The sequence below is a fragment of the Falco peregrinus genome, chromosome 11, assembly GCF_023634155.1.
Source record: "Falco peregrinus isolate bFalPer1 chromosome 11, bFalPer1.pri, whole genome shotgun sequence".
NCBI classification, from domain to species: Eukaryota; Metazoa; Chordata; class Aves; order Falconiformes; family Falconidae; genus Falco; species Falco peregrinus.
Genome location: NC_073731.1, coordinates 18,724,254 through 18,742,086, shown reverse-complemented (window position 1 = coordinate 18,742,086; position 17,833 = coordinate 18,724,254). Strand labels below are relative to the sequence as shown.

The following is a 17,833-nucleotide window of genomic DNA, read 5'->3' as shown; positions in this document are numbered from 1 at the left end:
CTCACAATTAAAGTTTCTTTCTTTCCAAATATGTTTAACCAACACTAAGAACATGGCAGCGTTCATATTCAATTTTCTAGCAGCATGAATATTTACTCCACAGAAAATGTGTGTTAAGTTGACAGCTAAGTATTTTCTGCATATGCATTTTCCCTTCACTACTGTAAATAGGAGCTTCCGCCCTCCCTAAATGCAAATATACATACACACCAGTTACTTCATGTAAAAATCACCAGGTTACACTGTACCATTTCAGTCTTGCTTAAGAAACTGCTTGTTAATCAACGAGTTGAAGCTTTTCCTTCCTGGAACCTCCTCCACCAAGTGAGAAGCCAAGGGAATTCTCCCCACTCCCTATTCTTTCATTTAACCCCAGCCTGTACCTGAGGCCAATGGCTGTTCTTTCTGAGGACTTTGCAACATTTATATTCCAACTAAAAAACCTCCATTTTCAGAGAAGTCAGGGCAATCCTTTTTTATTATTCTAAAGACTAAAGCCTGTTCCAAGTCAAATGGCAAACTGCCTCAAAGGCAATTTCTGATCATGCTCATCCTTTAAAAAAAAAAAAAAAAAAAAAAAAAAAAGATAAAAGCCAGAAATGCCAGGTATTTGATGAGAAGAGTCTTGCCCAGTAACAAGCAATAGCAGCTTTTAATTAGCATTGGACTACAGACCAGAAAGGTCTCTGATATATATGCACATGTGTGTGTACAGCACTGGACTAGACCACTGGTCCAGCCTCCAGTATTATATATACACATATACATAGCCCATATATAGACAAGATATATATATAGATATTTGTGTGTGTGTGTAAGAATGTAGGTGAAAGTGTCACTATTGCCACTGTAACTCATTTGGGCAGAAGAGAATTTCTCTATGATGAGAAATGTAATTACATTTCAAAATTAATTTCAGTTAACTTTATATGTAAGTTATTTTGACTTTCATATACAGATCTGCATTAACTATCACAATATATATTCCATTTTATTTTTAGAATCTCTTTACCTCAAGACATCCTAATTTTTTCACGTGATGAATACTGGAGCCTACAATCAACTAGAGCAAACATTTACTTTAGATGATTTGCAATCTGTAGCAACACTAACAGGAAAAAAATATCCATGAAAAAAACAGAATTATTAAGCATACGCCAGACCCCAGCTTCTTCAAAAGTGCATGGAATCAGCAAATCTACATTGTAAACGGACTGCACAAGAGGATGGGAAACAGCTATGTAATGAAAACATGAGAGACCATTTAATCAAAACACGAGAGACTAAACTCGTTGCCCTACAGAACTCACTGCATTCAAAGCCCTGCTTCGATTAATTTACTTTAAACCAAGCGTAGTACTCGGGTCTGCAGCATGCCCCTGAGTGGTGCTCCCAGAGCAGCCCGAGGGAGGCTGTGCCTGGTGGCCAGGGCCATGGCAGCCCCCTCCAGAGCCACTGCTCGGGCTGAGGGCAGCCCCCAGCGCAGCCCCACACCCACAGCACAGGAGTGGGCACGGAAGGGCAGCGGGACTGGGGCACAGGCCGCAGCCGCCAGCATGGTAGCTAGGCAAACTGGGATACAGACCCCGCATCCACCCAGTGTGAAGTGACTGGCTAAACTAACATAAATACCACCTGTGCTGTGAAGGGCTTGCAGAAGGGGCAATTATTTGCTCTAAAACACGTGGTGACGTATCTTTGCAGAGCACGCTTTCTGTCACCAGATTTAAATGGAGTAACTGCAAAGACTCTTTTCCAACCCTTCCTCATTACTTTGTATTTATGCGGCTAGAATTTCATTACAAGTCTTTTAGATCTGAAATCATCGTAACATTTAAGATTATAGTCCCAAATCAAGTATATAAAAACTAAACTAACCCTCCCCTACAGGTAAGAGTTAACAGGACCATTTTAAAAACCCGTTATCTGGATTTCAAAGTATCATTTAGCCAAACACACCCACACATATATATACAAAAGCACACACAGCAGCATTGGAAGTTTTGATACAGAAAGAGAGAACCCAGAGAAAATGTTTTTGTTTCTAGCTTTCTTTTCACTAGAAAGAGAAAGCTCAACCTGTATAGTTGCATGGACCACTGTAAACAATCTGCACACAACTTCTATCTATTCTACTTGCAAGAGTTGTTATTCTTCAAGTATTAATTTTCCAATTCATTATTTCCTTGTCCATGCTATAAATTAAAGACACATCCATATTTAACGAAAACAGAACATGACTGCATCTTCTGAAAAGCATGATGTACAAGTAGTCCCTTCAAGTTTCCAGTGAACCCTTAAGAGCAAAGTTTGGCATGAGCCCAGAGTTCTGCTCAAGAAATCCTCCTCCTTCACAGCCCCAGTTCCCCACTCCCCAGTTGTACCAATCCGGCTTTGACGTAAACACTCTGCAGATGACCCACTGCAGAGCCCCAATGACAACTGAACCAACACAACTGAGCAGCGGGAACCATGGTACATAGCTGGTAGTTTCTTCAACCCTCAAACTGCAGACCAAGTTTTCAGAGAATGGACCTTCTCTAGCATAATATAGTATTGCCTCAGACAGAGTTTTGGCTGACCTTTCAAATGCCCTTTCAATGATCACAAAGCCCAGTTCAACATGCCTTCTTGCCTCTGCTCTCCAGCAGGGATGCCCACTGCAGATGTAATTTAAAATGTCTGTCAGCAGAGTTAGGCATCCCCCCACTGTCTTTGTCACTGAGGAGGCCCTTTCACACAGCTGTTCTACTGGAAACACCCAAAATGACACAGGAATGTTTGGAGGTAAAAAAATAACAAACAAAAAAAAGAACCTAAGAACCACAGAAATCAAAACAAAACCCAAACCCATCATTCTTTTACATATGCCTGGGGAAAAAAACAAAAACAAAAACAAAACAAAAAAACCAAACAAATTAAATGCAGTTACTGATCAGACATAGGTTATAGTTCATTCGGTCGTTCAGTCCAATGCTTCACAACTGATCCAAGACCATCAAATAACAGACCCCTGCTGTGTTGTCACTATGCAAACATCCTAGCTGCATAGAAATTATAATGTACAAAATTAACATAAATAGGGAATGTAACATAACATCAGCAGATTAAAAGCAGTAAGAGGCACGATAGACCTATAACTTTTGTATAAAAGATGATATATGTGATTTTTTAGTGCCAATAGGAGAAAAAAAAAAGGGAAAAGTTACACTAAGTAAGTTAAAGAAACATGGCAGTGGAGTTAAGTTGCCAGTACTGTTTCAACAAAGCTTTCTTCTGGAAGTCTACACAAACTCTCCACCACCCCAATTGTACCAATTTCACAGGAGCTCTTCTTGAGAAAACAACCAGAAAATCCATCGTTTTTTAGACAGATGCTGAGAACATCTGATGTTTTAGACAGATGCTGAGATTTGAGAACAACAAAGTAATGCTCCCTGGCACAGAAAAGAGATTTAAACCCCTAATCTAAAATCAGGCAAACTGGAAACCTATGCAAGGTCCTAACGGTGGCATCAGAAAGTTGGTGTCTTTCTCTGCCCACAAATAGACTGCCCCTTAATGCAAACAGGCCATCCTGCAGGCAACAGAACAAGCAGCTCAAAAAGAGATGACTTTCACACAAGTTCATATAGACGCAAGTTGCTAGAATGCTAGTGCTTTTGCAGTAAACCGACAGATTTAAAATCGGTGGGGGAGGAGAACAAATTATTCTTAATATACGAATTCTGTTCTGGCAAAACACTACACAAAACAAGTTTAGCGCTCCCAAAGAGAAGTGCTCAAGCACAGCTGCTCTCCACCGGTGTGGCTGCAGGGAGCTGTGCAGCAACGGTGACACCTCGTGGTGCCAAACCACTGCAACACAGCCCTCTTCCCAAACACAACCTACCTTAAACTCACCGGCTGGGTTCGGAAGAAGAAGCTTTACAAAAAAAACAGCCAACAACCTCTGCATCATTCTTCTAAACCTGCATCTTCTGTAGACACACTTTCAAGTCACAAACCTGAAAAATCTCTGCTTCTGTTTTCATATCTCCTGTCCCTCCCTGACCAGTCTTTAGTAGTTTTTCCCATTCCCCATTTCATGGTATTGACTCTACATGGGGGCAACAATAAGACTGATGTATACATACAATGTTTAACACAAAACTGTTAAATAAATAAAGGAAGAAAAAGAAGCCAGCCCTGCCTTAACCTCTTTTAGTCAAAATGACTACAAAGAAAAAAAGTCAACGGTGCCAGTTACATAAAAATTAACATAGTTTTTAATGAATTCAATTTAACCATATAAAAGTTTACTTTCCTTCATTCTGGTATCTCCCACCCCCAACAGACGCTCAGATGCACTACTTTCTATACCTTCACAAACAGAAATCTCAGATTACACATATCTCATCACACTGTACGTATTTGAGAAGTCAGTTTGCCTTCCCACTGTAGAAGTTCATGTCAAAGTTTTTCCCTAGGATGGATACAAGCTTAAAAAAAGCTGAGGTATACCTCTCTTCCAGTAAGCAAACAATATCAACATTTAAAAACCCAACTATAAATGCTGCTACAAAACCAAAGTAAGAAGTCAAGAAATAAGAAACCTTTTTATTGCCCTGCTTGGCTGAAACCCAGTGGTATGGGAATGAAATCCATGTTTGGGTGAGAAGTGATTTGGGTTTATGACAAAGCAGGGATAATTTCATGCAGTAGGGGAAATGACATTTCAAATCTGTTTTGGGGGAAGAGTAATGTTCTAAAGGTAATTTCTCTCCAATTTCCCACCTGTATTTCTTCCTCACATTCATACATGCATAATAACTAATTTTTTCAAGTGACACCTGAAATTAATTGTTTCTAACAGCTAAAATGGCACCTACTGTCTATAAGATGAAAGACTAGTATCATCCAAGGACATTTAGCTTCTCGTAACGTGCATGAAAGTTTTATTAGCTACATAGATCAACAGTAAGGAACCACTGTATAATGAGTAAAAGAGAGTGGAATTTTTGAAGGTAAATTGTAACAATTGCCTCCTTTCAGAAACTGCATACCTTGTCCATGATCTGAAAATCCATTAGGAATTTCTGAAATGGTTACCATAATATCCATAGTGTGACCACTCTACGGCCCTGCAGGCTCACCCAGGAGTATTTTTTAATGAGTTTATTCTGTGTTCAAGATTATTTCCACATCCCTACTAGAGCAGCAACCTCAGCTACAGAGCACAGGGCATAGACATCCTTCATTCGCTGCAGAAGGAAGGGGCTGAAGGCCAACAAAAACATTGGGGTGCTTATGTGCTAACTGGAGGGCCTAGAGAAACAGGAATGCTCAGGACTGGAGAGTTTTAAGAGTCCGAGAATAGGTTTTAGATTAATAAGGCCAAACAGTAGAAGATTTGGAGCAGGACTAGAGTTCAAAGGCAGAACCCCTTGGAAGAGAAGCAGCTTCACAAGCTGCAATTTTTGGACCTTGGAGGAAAGAGACACATAAGAAGAAGAGGGTGTTCTAGAGTAGGAAGGCTAGAGGGAAAAATCTCCAATTAGTAAGGGTGAGTTTACCTCCAGGCATGCTCTAGAGGTAAGGGAACACACGTGACCATTGCTCCTCTTCTCCTTCACTGCCTGCTCTCTGCTGTCAAGAGCAACAGGGCTAGTTTGTGACCACGAGAGAGACTGGGCATTTGGAAGAGCCACTGGTACCAAAACCTCTCAGCAACACTCCCCTTCTGTGAAATCGCACGAGTAAAATTTACTCTCAGTGCTTAACAGCAGATATTTTTGGCCACTTATTTCTTGGCAGCACAATTTAAGCAAGGCTACGTGTTTTTGTAACATTATGATTCAATATATCCATAAAAAAAGCAACATTTTCAAATTGTTGTTGGCTAAGGTCATGTTTTGCAAACTTACAGTTGATACCAAGTGATGCTTACCTATTTTTTTTTGAATTTTCATCTTTCCCTCTTTTAACCCCAAAAATTCTTGTAATCAGAGCACTAAAAAGAAGTGTAGATGAATTTCTTACCTAAAGGAAAAAGAAAAGAACATGAACTATGTTTTAAAAACTCCTTTAAATGTACTAATGTTTCTTTAAATACAGCCACTAATGTACAGTCAAAAAGAAAAACAGCTGAGTGAAGGACAGAGCATGCCTACTGTTCAGAGGTCAGCACGTGGAAGCAATTAATTCAGAGCATTTTTCCTCTTAAAACGGTACTAATAGAAAGCTCAGAGGTTTTGGAGATGTCCATCTTTAATATAAGGGGATACATCCAGATTTCTAGTAGTTCAAAGCATTCACCCTTATGCATGGCAGATGATGAAATGTTCTACCTTAATGTACCATATGGAATGTCATTTTTTACTGAAAAGCAAAGTAACAGTGAGAATGACTGTAAATGCACTCCTTACTAGCTAGCTGCACTGACTCAAAATTTAACAGCTAGATATATTGTTATCATGAGGTAAGCTTTGCCCTACTTTTTGTCAGCACTTCACATTACAGAAAAAAACAAACCAAAAAATGTGACCAAAACTATGACTTTTTTGCAAGTCTACATTATTCTTTGCTGTACACTGAAATACTGCACTACATAACATTCCAGAAACCGCACTGTCATTTATAAACATGACCAAAGCTTCACTGAACAGCACTACTCTATATCCTGTTAAATTAGAGAAGCAAAATTAAGAATTAACTTACTGCCCAGACAGGTGACATAAAACCTAGAACTGCTGCTTGTATTCCATCAGCAACATAAGGCATGATGTTTTCACCTAAACGTGTATCCCTAAACAGTGCCCGAAGGATATTTAAAGCATGAACCTATGGGGGTAGAAGAAAAATAGATATTCATTGGAAAATATCTTGAATTTAAAGTATGTTAATTACGGCAGTGAACATGCAAAACAAAAACAATCCATACGCACATTTATAGGACTTCATTTCCATAATAAATACAAGAACACTGCTATTAAAAAATACATTAAAACGGTGCTGCAGTGAACATTGTTAAAAATAATTAGTTTCAAAATATATTCTTCCAACAACTACAGTCCAAGCATTGCAAGTAAAGGCCAACATTCTTTCTTCCTTAGCTTATCATGGCTGTAAAAATAACTTTCGAAGTTTAGAATCATCTTTTCCAACATTCTTGACGTGCTGTAGATACTGTGAGAAAAAATAAACTACAACTCACAGGAGGACAATATTAAGCTAAAACTGACAGCCAGGCTTGCTTCACCATATGGAACATTTTCTGATATTTCTCTACCCTCTGTAAAGGAAGGTGGTAATCTATGTAGCTTCATAGACTTTGACAAAGCTACATAAATTCATATCGACAGAAGATCTGGCAGATCCATTAGAACATCATTCTATGTATTGTCAACAAATTACGGCTTGCACTTAAAACCAGAAATACTAAGTATTTGATAACATTTTGAAGATAAAGATCTAAATGATAATATGATCTTTAAAATAAACATAAAAAAAAGAAAAAACATAATAAAATTAAGATAAAGATTTTAAATATTTTTTATGCATTCTGAATGTATATATTTACATTTTAGAAGTTACTAAGGTTGCATAAAATCACTTTTCATCTAATATTTTACTGCATACAGTATGATTTATGAAACTCATTTATTTACTCTAAATGTAAACAAATGCTTGCTTGTTAATTTCCTTGTAAAAAGGAAATTACTCATCTATGTTTAGAAACGTACCAATCAGTAAACCGATCACATAAATTCAAAATGAATGTGACTGCATTCGATGTACTAGAAAAAAAAACATGAAATTATGTCCAATCCATTTTCCACTATTTTATGCACTTGCAAATTCCAGTGAACTTCGTAACCTCTGCACCCCTAGCTATAGATAATAAACCCAAAATATCTTTATTAAAAACACACACAAATTTCCTTAACTGTCTGAAGTAACACAAACATTTTTTTGACATTTGCCTTCTGATGAGAAGCTGTATTTTACCTGTGGAATTACACTTGATTCATTCAAAGGTGCAGCCAAAGGTATCAGCTCTTTCATTGTCATTTTCAGCAAATCTGTTTTGCTCTTCTTGGGTTCTGAAGCTAACAAAGCCTACAGACAGTCAAAAAAAAAAATCAGCTGTTCTTAGCCATTTTTCTTTACTACCAGTTCTGCTCCACATTCCTGTATTTATCATATTATAGCCTAGCTTCTGATCATATACAAGGACTAAAGAAAGATTTGCAAAAAGTAAGTTTCAGTTCTAATTCTTAGTTTTGTTCAAAGCCTCTTAGCATGCCATGTTTCAGTATGAAAACTTTACTAATGCACTACCCATCTGCCTAAGAAAAAGCTGCTTGCATGTAACCGCTAGTAATTTATCACACCCAAAAAAATCATAGTATTTATTACAGTGAAAGTATCTGCCATGTAATAGATACTTACATTTTCTAGTATGGATTTTTTTTTTAGTTTAATAACATACATATTAGATTACACAGGCTGACCAAAGAATGAATCCTGGTTTGCGAAACAGGATAAAAAAGGCAGCACATTTTTAAAAGGAGGGAAGAGATACATCCATCTCCAAATAGTAGTTCAATGCGTAGGACATCCAGCTGAGATGAAAACACTCCTTTAAAATTCAGGACTGGAGTTAAAACAGTCTTTCTCCATCTAGTAGCTCTTGTTGAATTTGTCCAACTTAGTACAAATGGACAATCATAAATCACTTATTTCTAATAAAAAATTATTATGCATTTGTGTTTTGGGTCCCAGAGTCTGTTCAGCATCAGTTCAAATGATATTTAATAGTACTTTACATCATACAAGAACAATCAAATGGATCAACTGCAAGCCAAATGAAGTATAGATATTAGGCAGAAACCCAGAAGTAGCCATCGTCAGTTTATCATTATCTCCAACAATGGGAGAAACAGAAGGATAGGGAAAAAAGTATTAGTGAAGTATGAAATAAAAGAGAATGAACTGGAGACTAAAATTTCATACCCTAAAAATGTTAAAGCCGTAATATTTTCCCACCATTTCCTCATCCACTAATAGGAGCTGCACCTTTGTACTATTAGATAATATTTTTTTTAAATAGGTCATATAAAATGTTCGTAACCTAAAAAGTACACATTATCATTAAAACAGATGTGTTTTACTAAAACAAGAATAAATGTCACAGGAAGTAGATAGCAAAGAGACCACACTGAGCCTCAATTTCATGCATTAATAAAATAACCTTGTTACAGTACTGTTAGGCTATGCATTACAACTTGTATATTTATTATTTAAATGCAACATGCTATTTAAGGCTTAATCCATTTTATTGAGGGCTACGGGCACATTCAGTAGTTGAACCCTATCACCTCTTTTTACAATAAAGTTACAATTTGAAAATAGATTATTTCAGGATAAGCCAAATGTTCATTTCAAACCTTCTCATTGATGTACTAGAGTAACTTCGTACTCTTCCAGAGCTGTCAAAATAGAAGCATCTGACTTTTTTATCCAAACAGCTATGGCACAGCACAAGCTTTGCCATGTGGACTCAGTAATGTAGGCCAACTGCAGACTACGCACGTTTTCTGCAAAGGGGTACCCTTGGGTCCACGTAGTCCTTACATTAGACAGTGTAAATTTTACGTGAACAATTGATTCAAACATGTTTGTTTTTTCACATTCTCAGGATTAATGCTAGCTAATGCCCAGGGGATTCAAACTCTGTGGTGTGAATGGGGAAACCAGAAGACATGAAATCACCAAATTCATTTTGCAGACAACTTACAGACATAAAACGGAAAGATCTTTTAACTGCTGAAATTGAAAAAGAAAAATGTCTTTAAAACCAATGCCCTCCTTCTGATCTCTGCTGCCTAGCACACACATACCTAGCAAAGCCAGGAGCAGGCTGTGACTGACATAAGAGAGGTCAGACAGAAGCAGGCTGCCTCAACCTTCTCAGGGCAAACTCGGAGTGAAAAACAAGCAAGATGAATTATTCTGGCAGGAGGAACTTGCTCCCAGCAGTCCCTCAGATTCTTGGAATGTGCTTGAAACTAACTTCAGCAAGCGGAGAAAGTTACAAATCATGTAGTTAATCTTGGACTCCTATCTTAGAAAACTGGTTGAAAATTAAAACAATGCAGATTAACTTAGGAGAAAGCAATCATGGCCACTTTAAGGAGGAAAGGAATGGAAACAGGTGAAGTGTAATCTGCAGGACCAACTCTGCAGTGACTGAACCCACAAGAATCAGATGAGCTGCATACTACTGCAAGGCACTCAGCAGGAGGTGGTGCTTTGAGCAGAGACAAAACACTGCCCACAAGCTGATCAGCCATCAGTTCTGAACTTGGCAGAAGCTAGAGGGTGGAATGTGTGGAGCTGATGATAACATGGGGAGCGGGAAGACTGCAGGAGCATGGCCCCACACTCACGGATATGTCTTCAGTAACCTACTCATTCATCACACTCAAGACTGTCAGTCCACGCCAGTCAGCGTGACCGTTACTTGATTCCGCCTTATTACTGTTGAGTGGACTACCCAAATTCTTTGTGGTATTTTCTGGGCCACCATTTTACAATTCTACGATGGTCTGTTCAGATTTTACCACCCTCCCACTTCACATGGAAGCAGCACAGTTATACAGTTAACAGAGTCTCACTTAATCTGTGAATTAAATTATGGATTTGCTAGGATTATTACAGTGGTCACACAGAGCCTAAGATCAGTCTTTTTAAGCACTATTTAAATCTACCTCAAGCATCAACAGAACTGCAGTGCTAAACAGCATCAAACACGGTTTAATTACATGCGGCTTCTTGGTTGCACAAAGGCAATCAAGGCCTGTATAAAAAAAAGTAACACTTTCACTAAAAGGGGTTGACATAAGAAAAACAAATATGTAAGTGTATTCACCAGAAAGGACATGAAAAAAATAAAATTAAAGCGATTGTAATTACATTAGTTGGTACCTGTATGTAGAATGGAATTCCTGCACTACGTCTGGTTGCACATAGCGTAGATGAAGGATCACAAGATTTGATTTCTTCTAACACATAGCTTAGCCACTGCTCCGGCATCTTGCGCAGACTCTCGCTGTCACATCTACATGAAACAAATACATAAAAAACTAGGACAGTCTCAAAGAAGGTCATTTAGTGACCCTGCAGAAATACTTCTTATTATATGTGAACATCTCCAAGCATATAAAGATTTTGCTAAGGAACAGGACAGAAATTAGAAAAGGAATTGTATGTTTTTCCAATATTGGTACAAATTGTATTAACCCTAATTATTAAATGCCACTAGGAAAAGATATCTCACTGAACAGAAACCAGGATTCTGTGCTTCAGCACTGCAACTGTTCGTTTCTGCCAGGAACTTTGTTCTGGAGAAGAAAACAAAGACATACACACATCAGTTACTGTGTAGGAAGTGACAGTCACAAATTTACATCTTTGTTGTCACACACAGTAGCTGATGCTTGATCCTTACATTAGCTAACATATACAATTAAGTTTATAACCATACAAAAAACAAAACTGAAGCCCCTCACAGTAAATGCCTATTATATAAATACCCCTGCAAACCTCAGAGCAGCAGAAGGAATGACATACAAGACATACTGCTCTTTCCAAAATACTGTTAGTCAAACTTCTGGTAAGGCTCCTAAATTGCTCTCCTATCACCAAACACTCCCCCCTCTGCAGGTAAAAATCTCAGCATTGCCTGAAAGCAAAGGACTTCCAAGGACAAGGAGAACTGAATTCTACTTCAATTGCTGGTGCTGATCAGTTCAATGCAATTCATACTCAGGGTGCAAGACCAGTCCATTAGTCTTATGTCAATGTTCCAAAAGGATCATTTATTGTTACAAAAATTTCTATTAATGGGACACTGTTTCTAAAACCTGTCATACTGGTTTGACATGTGATTCAGAGTAGAAAAAAAGAATTAATCACTGTGGGCAATAAAATTGCAATTAGCTCAATCATGCAGGACTTGTCTTACCTAAAAATATAAACTATAATTAAATCCATCATTAAGTAGTGACACCTTACAGTAAGACTACAATCAAGTTTTCTACGTAAGTGACTCAAAGAATTTAAAAGAAAAGCTAAAAGGTAGGAGGTACTGATGTGAAAACCAAAATCTAATGGAAGATCTAAATCTACTCTCTCCTTCTTTACCTTCCTCTTATTAAAGCAAGAATTTAGGTAGGCTAAAAATGTGATACTCAACAACAAATTAAGTTTTAATCTGTAGTGAAACCCTCCTTACCCTCTTTTACAAAATAAACAGAAAATCAGTAAGAGAACATAGGTCACAGGAAGTGCAAGACAGGTCTGCAGAAGACACAGCACACTTCTCACTCTTCAGTAATTCCCCTACAATTTCTACCACAGGTTTCCTACACAGCTGCCAGGCCTTCTACCCATTTTTTAAGGGCAGCATCTCTTCAACACAGTGGCCAGCACACAAACCATCCATCCAGAATGCAAGAAAAACATGGCTTCGCAAAGGGTATGTCACCTCACACCACAGCATAAAAGAAAGGCACTTCCTGGCCCATGCCTGTGATGGAAGCAATCAAAACAATCTGCAAACTAACAGTGAGTTCTCTTTTCTTTGACTTTCTCTTTCTGTTGCTGATAATTAGCTTCCCCTGCTTACTTTCAGGACATGTTCCTTCGCTCACTTGTGGGTACACAAGGAGGATGCAATTTTAGGGTTGAGACCACGCAAAACTTCTCATGGATCTCCTCCATGGGTCCCTGCAGCTAAACTCCACTTTGCAGTTCTCTTCATCCAATGCGTCAACGCATACTGCAAAAGCTACTACTTCCAATCGTGTCTGCGGCTGGTCTTAACCTCCCTAGCTAAGCAGAATTTAAATGTCTTAGTTTAGTCATGCAAAGAACAGTGCTCATCTCTCTTCAGTATGTTATCTTAGCATTGAACCAGACATCCCATGAGGTGTTCACATCTGCTGTGATGCAGAAGAACACAAAAGTAAAGCATTAAGGAAAAATCTAAAAGTTGCTACACAGCATACTGAATATTTTATTCTTAAGTACACTGAGGGTTTTTTTCCCCTTTCAGTAGTAATACAGAAATGTACTGAAACCCAGTAAACCTCAGACTCCCTTAAAACTGTATTGCTTTGATCTCGCCACAAGTAATTCTACCTAGTTCAGTCACCCACCAAAGCACTTTTTTTTTTTTTTTTTTTAAAAAAAAAAAAAAGGTGAAGGAGTTATTGCATTAAAGTTAGAAACCCTAGAGGCTATTGACTTTGCAATGGAGATGACTACTCCCTTAAATCTGGCAGCTCCATCTCCTTATGGTCTGGCAAGAAGAATATTGTCTTAAGAAACAGGTGGCCCTACATTTTAAGAATAATGAAGCTTTACAATGTAAAAAATGGTGGTCTGAAGCTCAAATGTCATTTTTGAGAATGAAATAGTAATTATTTTCACCAGATCAAACAAATAGTATTGATAATTAAAATGTAAACATAGCAACTTGATACACAAATTACATAAGATGAAGTACAGTAAATGTTATTCCACAAACTTCTGTCTGTCCATCTGCCAGTTACAATTTCATACATGCCCAGAACCCTTTCTGTGGTCAGTATCAACGACTACAAAAAGCCTAGCAATCCAAAGTTAAAGCTAAACCCCTCACCCTAACTCATATGGCTGGATTTGCTCCTGTCCAAAATTAATGGTGTGTTAAGAACGAAAGACTGATCTTGGGGCTTTGGCCTTCCTGGATATCAGTGGTTTGTGGCATCAATTTCACATGACCAGAAGCATTTTTTCACATGAGTATATCCAGAATTCAGTGTTTCCAATTGCTGTAATCAGTCCCTATCTGGGGAAAAAGGGGGTTTCTTTCACCATCTCCCCTCTCTCAATAGACCTGTAGTACTACTACTCCTTTTCACGTAAGTAATGTGATTCCTATTCTTTATAAAGTTAAGTCTCCATACTGCCCCAGCACTTCTCAGACAAATAAGGAGACAAGAATCTATAGCCTCAGAAACACACTACTATTCAAGGCACAAGTCAAGCTAGAAAACGTCTACTTTTAAGTACAGCTCCTCTGAAACCATTAAGTCCTTTCACTTGCAGCCTTCGTTTCACAGCATCTGCTCTAAATGAAGCAACATTTTCCATATTTTATAGGTGCATTGAGAAAGGTGCTATTTTGAGGTTTCCTTAGCAGTAAAGCAGAGCAGAACAAACTTTGGGTGGCCTCAACATTTCAGAGAGACAACAGTATTACCCCTATCTCTCTCTTTCACCAGGCAGGAAAAGAAATGAGGGGAAATATGAACAGTTAAAATTATCAACATGTCTTCACACTGAGCAGTGCCTTAACATTGTATCTTTTATTTCATTATATAGTGTACTTCCCCACCTTACAAGCACCACAATACATAAAAACAGGTTTTTCCCGCTAATTTATTTCTCTCCATTTTAGACTTTCGTTCACATCTGTGATTAAACTTTTGCTGAAAAGTTAGTGACAATTCTAGCACATTTCACTAGAAAGTCCATTAACGATGTTTACATTTTACAAGTCTTCCTAACAGACCACAGAGGCCTGAGAAGGCAAAGCATTACAGTCACTTCAGAGCAACAAAATGAGTCAGAAGCAGCATTTACTGCAAAGGGTCCTGCCAAGAATCCCGGTTCCCCAACAGAAGAAAGATCAGACACTGACTAGGTACAGATGAATGATTTCCACTGGTACTGGATTAAACATCTATAAAATCAAAGCAGGGTTTTTCTTTACCATTACAGTTTTCCAGAAAACTGTAATGGATATGGTCCTAACATGTTGCATATACATAAAATTGTGTTCACCAAGTTTAATTTAAGCTCCAAATTCAACATTTAAAAGTGCTCAAAATACATTCTTCCTAAATAACAACATTGCACTGCATGACATAACTTCCCAAACCTTCCCCTTGCGTTCTGCAACTCTGAGGCAAAGCACTAGTGCCATAACTATGCAACACCATGATTCTGAGATTTCTGGAAATGTTTATGTTCTCCACTTGGTCTCTCAGAAAAGCTCCACTAAATAAAAGTGAAACAGGCAAACGACCATTTGGAACAAAGAAATTGTTTGGGTATTTGTAAGGATTACAGGATACTCAAGTTTAAGACCAATGCTGCCCAGAGGCTTCCAGGTACTTTCTCTAAACCAGCACATTATCAGACCAAAGGGGCATTTGTAATTTCTCAGGGCCTATGAAAAGAAAATATTTTTTTTAAAAAAACATTACTTAGTTCATTGATATGAACATCTCTTGTAACTAACTGTATGGTTATACCTGCAGCTGCAGACAATATTAAGCAGGCACAACAAAGTGAGCATTACACCCCCAGAAGGAGTATGAACAGGGAAAAGGAAGAATGGTAACTTGCCTACTTAATAGCACACTCAGCAATTTATATCCAAATGTCAAGACAGAGATCAAATTTCACCAGGTTCATAAGAAATCTCCATGGAAGAAAGATTTTTCTTTCACCACTAACTCAGACAGTTCTGAATACCATTGCTCTGTCTCGAAAGAAGCCTACCCTTGGTTCTTATAAAGACTGGTATTTAAGAGCTGTACAGCTAAAAGCGAGATCAGATGGTAAATATTCCAGCATATAGTTTATAGGCAAACATTTTCTTAAAAAGAGAAGGATGTTCAACTGGAGTCATTCATAAAAGCATGGGAAAGGGATTTGGCACAGCCTTGGTGACAGATTTTTTTACTGGGTCTTAGAGAAAGATTGCGTTAAAGTGGCAAGGATGCTTTTGTAGGTCTTGAGTTCAATTCTGTTCAACAAAGTATTGTCTTATTATTATACATATACATTATTATAAGCTGCCCCAGATACAGCTGTAATAATATATTATTATTACAGCTGGTAATCTCCTCTGGTATTTGTGGAGGCAGCAGTAAATTAACATAGATTCTGGTACACATATTTCAAGACTGTCTGTGAGACTAGCAGTTATGGAGAGTGCTAGGCCAGTTTGGATTTACCTGCAGAACGGAGCCCTTCAGCTGCAGCCAGATAAATGGAAAAACTCCGGGACACTCAGACCTGCAGCACGACTGCATTTGCTGAGAGACTCAACTGGCCCATTTTGCATAAGAGTCCCAAGACACTCCTCTTACCCCAGGAGTACCAGACCAAAGAGTCACTGGGTATTCTGTTATCAGTCTCCTTCCTCCTTCATTTTAAATACAAATATTAGCATTGAGACCCGTACCTCCTGGCAAATACCTTCCTTCACTGAAACAAATCTATTTCCACAGAGCTGCTCTCTTGTTCTTGTAAACTGTTTTTTTGCAAAGGAATACTTGCAACACCTTCACTTTAAATATGCATCGTCAAAAAACTGTTTTGGAGAACTGTTAATTCAGAAGAGGAAAATTACTTATACTCAAGTGCACTTTTTTTCTCTCTAAATGATACATACATACTTCCTAATTTTTTTAGTAACTTCCAGAAAAGCAGAGTTCTCTTAAGCTTGGCTCTTCATTTGTAAAATGAATATAAAGATGCTCTTAAGTAGGTTGTGCTCCATTAAATACAATAGCAGAAAAAGGGAGAGGGAACAAACATACGAGGAACTTCTCTGAAGTCTGGGTAGATTTTTTTGCCTCAGCTTTTAAAAGAAATTTAAAAACTGAAAATCAAAGAAAAACAGCTTGTCTGCCATGTAGAAGGTCCACTATAAGCTGACAGAGTGTTTTATATGTTTTCCAGTATTTCACGCTTTTTAGTTTGCCTTTCCTACGAAGTTTTTTCTAGATAGTCCTACATATTGACTGAGATCAGATTAGTGGGGCTGTAACTGTTTGGATCACCTCCATTCTCCTCTCAAAAAGGTGGATGGAAATAAAAGATCTTTTGACTTTTTTGGGGGGGGGGGGGGGGTGTGTGTTGTTTTTTTAAACAGTATTACTCTGCTGGCCAGACTCTTCAATCTGATGGGAGGAATAAACCTTTTGAAACTGAAGTAGATCATACAACTCAACCATGGAATTTTTAATTTTTTTTTTTACATCAACACATTTATCTTCACACCCAAAGTACTCAGGGATATTATCCTTCAATATTTAGCAATTGTTTCTATACATTCTATACTGTTAACAGCTTATTTTATTTTGAATACTGTATTAATTTAATGAACATTCAAAGAAATGCTGCTGACATTAAAATATACTAGCTATTGGCACAACATTTTTTAACTTGTCACTGTTTGTCTCAAAAGAGCACCAGTGCCTTAACTTGTTAATACTTTGTTATTTGCCTTTGAAAAAAACCCAGTTTCACATACAAAACTAAGTTTAGATAACAATACAGAAAGTCTGAAGTTATGATGTCAGAGATCTGCAAGAGAAGCACTAAAAAGAATGAAGGATTTTGCTGCTGGAGTAGGGGTTACTTTTTTTTTTTTTAATTAAAACCCCCCAGTATTACAAGTGCAACATCAAATTCAGGAGACTAAATGAAAGTGCACACTGTGCTAAAGCATCTATAAATAGCAGCCATAAGTATGCAGCAGACAGCAGAATAATGTTTTGTACTTGACTTGGAAAAAATCAAAAGTATAAAATGACTGCTCTGTAATCCATTCAAATTAGATCACTAACTGAAGTGACAGTATAACCACTTCTCTAGAAAGCTGCCTAAATAAGTGAGATCACTTCAACTCCTATCCATGATAGTATGTTTCCAGTCATTAATCTTGGCAAGCTTTTTCTCACTCACTGCAGGAGCTGCTCTGCCGATACAGCACTGGAAACAG

General features: G+C 37.8%; 1 protein-coding gene across 7 annotated transcripts in view; it reads right to left on the bottom strand.

Annotated features, from left to right (window-relative positions):
* The window catches only part of THADA (THADA armadillo repeat containing), a 161,697-nt gene that overhangs the window by 117,731 nt on the left and 26,133 nt on the right, over positions 1 to 17,833 (bottom strand). For all 7 annotated transcript variants that reach the window (XR_008749141.1, XM_055815966.1, XM_055815969.1 and 4 more), the window contains exons 23-26: positions 10,972 to 11,104; positions 7,990 to 8,100; positions 6,700 to 6,822; positions 5,930 to 6,021 (exon numbers count right to left, since the gene is read on the bottom strand). Coding sequence is in view for 6 of the 7 variants with exons in the window: in XM_055815966.1 (XP_055671941.1) it covers positions 5,930 to 6,021; positions 6,700 to 6,822; positions 7,990 to 8,100; positions 10,972 to 11,104 (459 nt within the window). In the remaining variant the exon portion in view is untranslated. The remainder of the gene's footprint in view (positions 1 to 5,929; positions 6,022 to 6,699; positions 6,823 to 7,989; positions 8,101 to 10,971; positions 11,105 to 17,833) is intronic.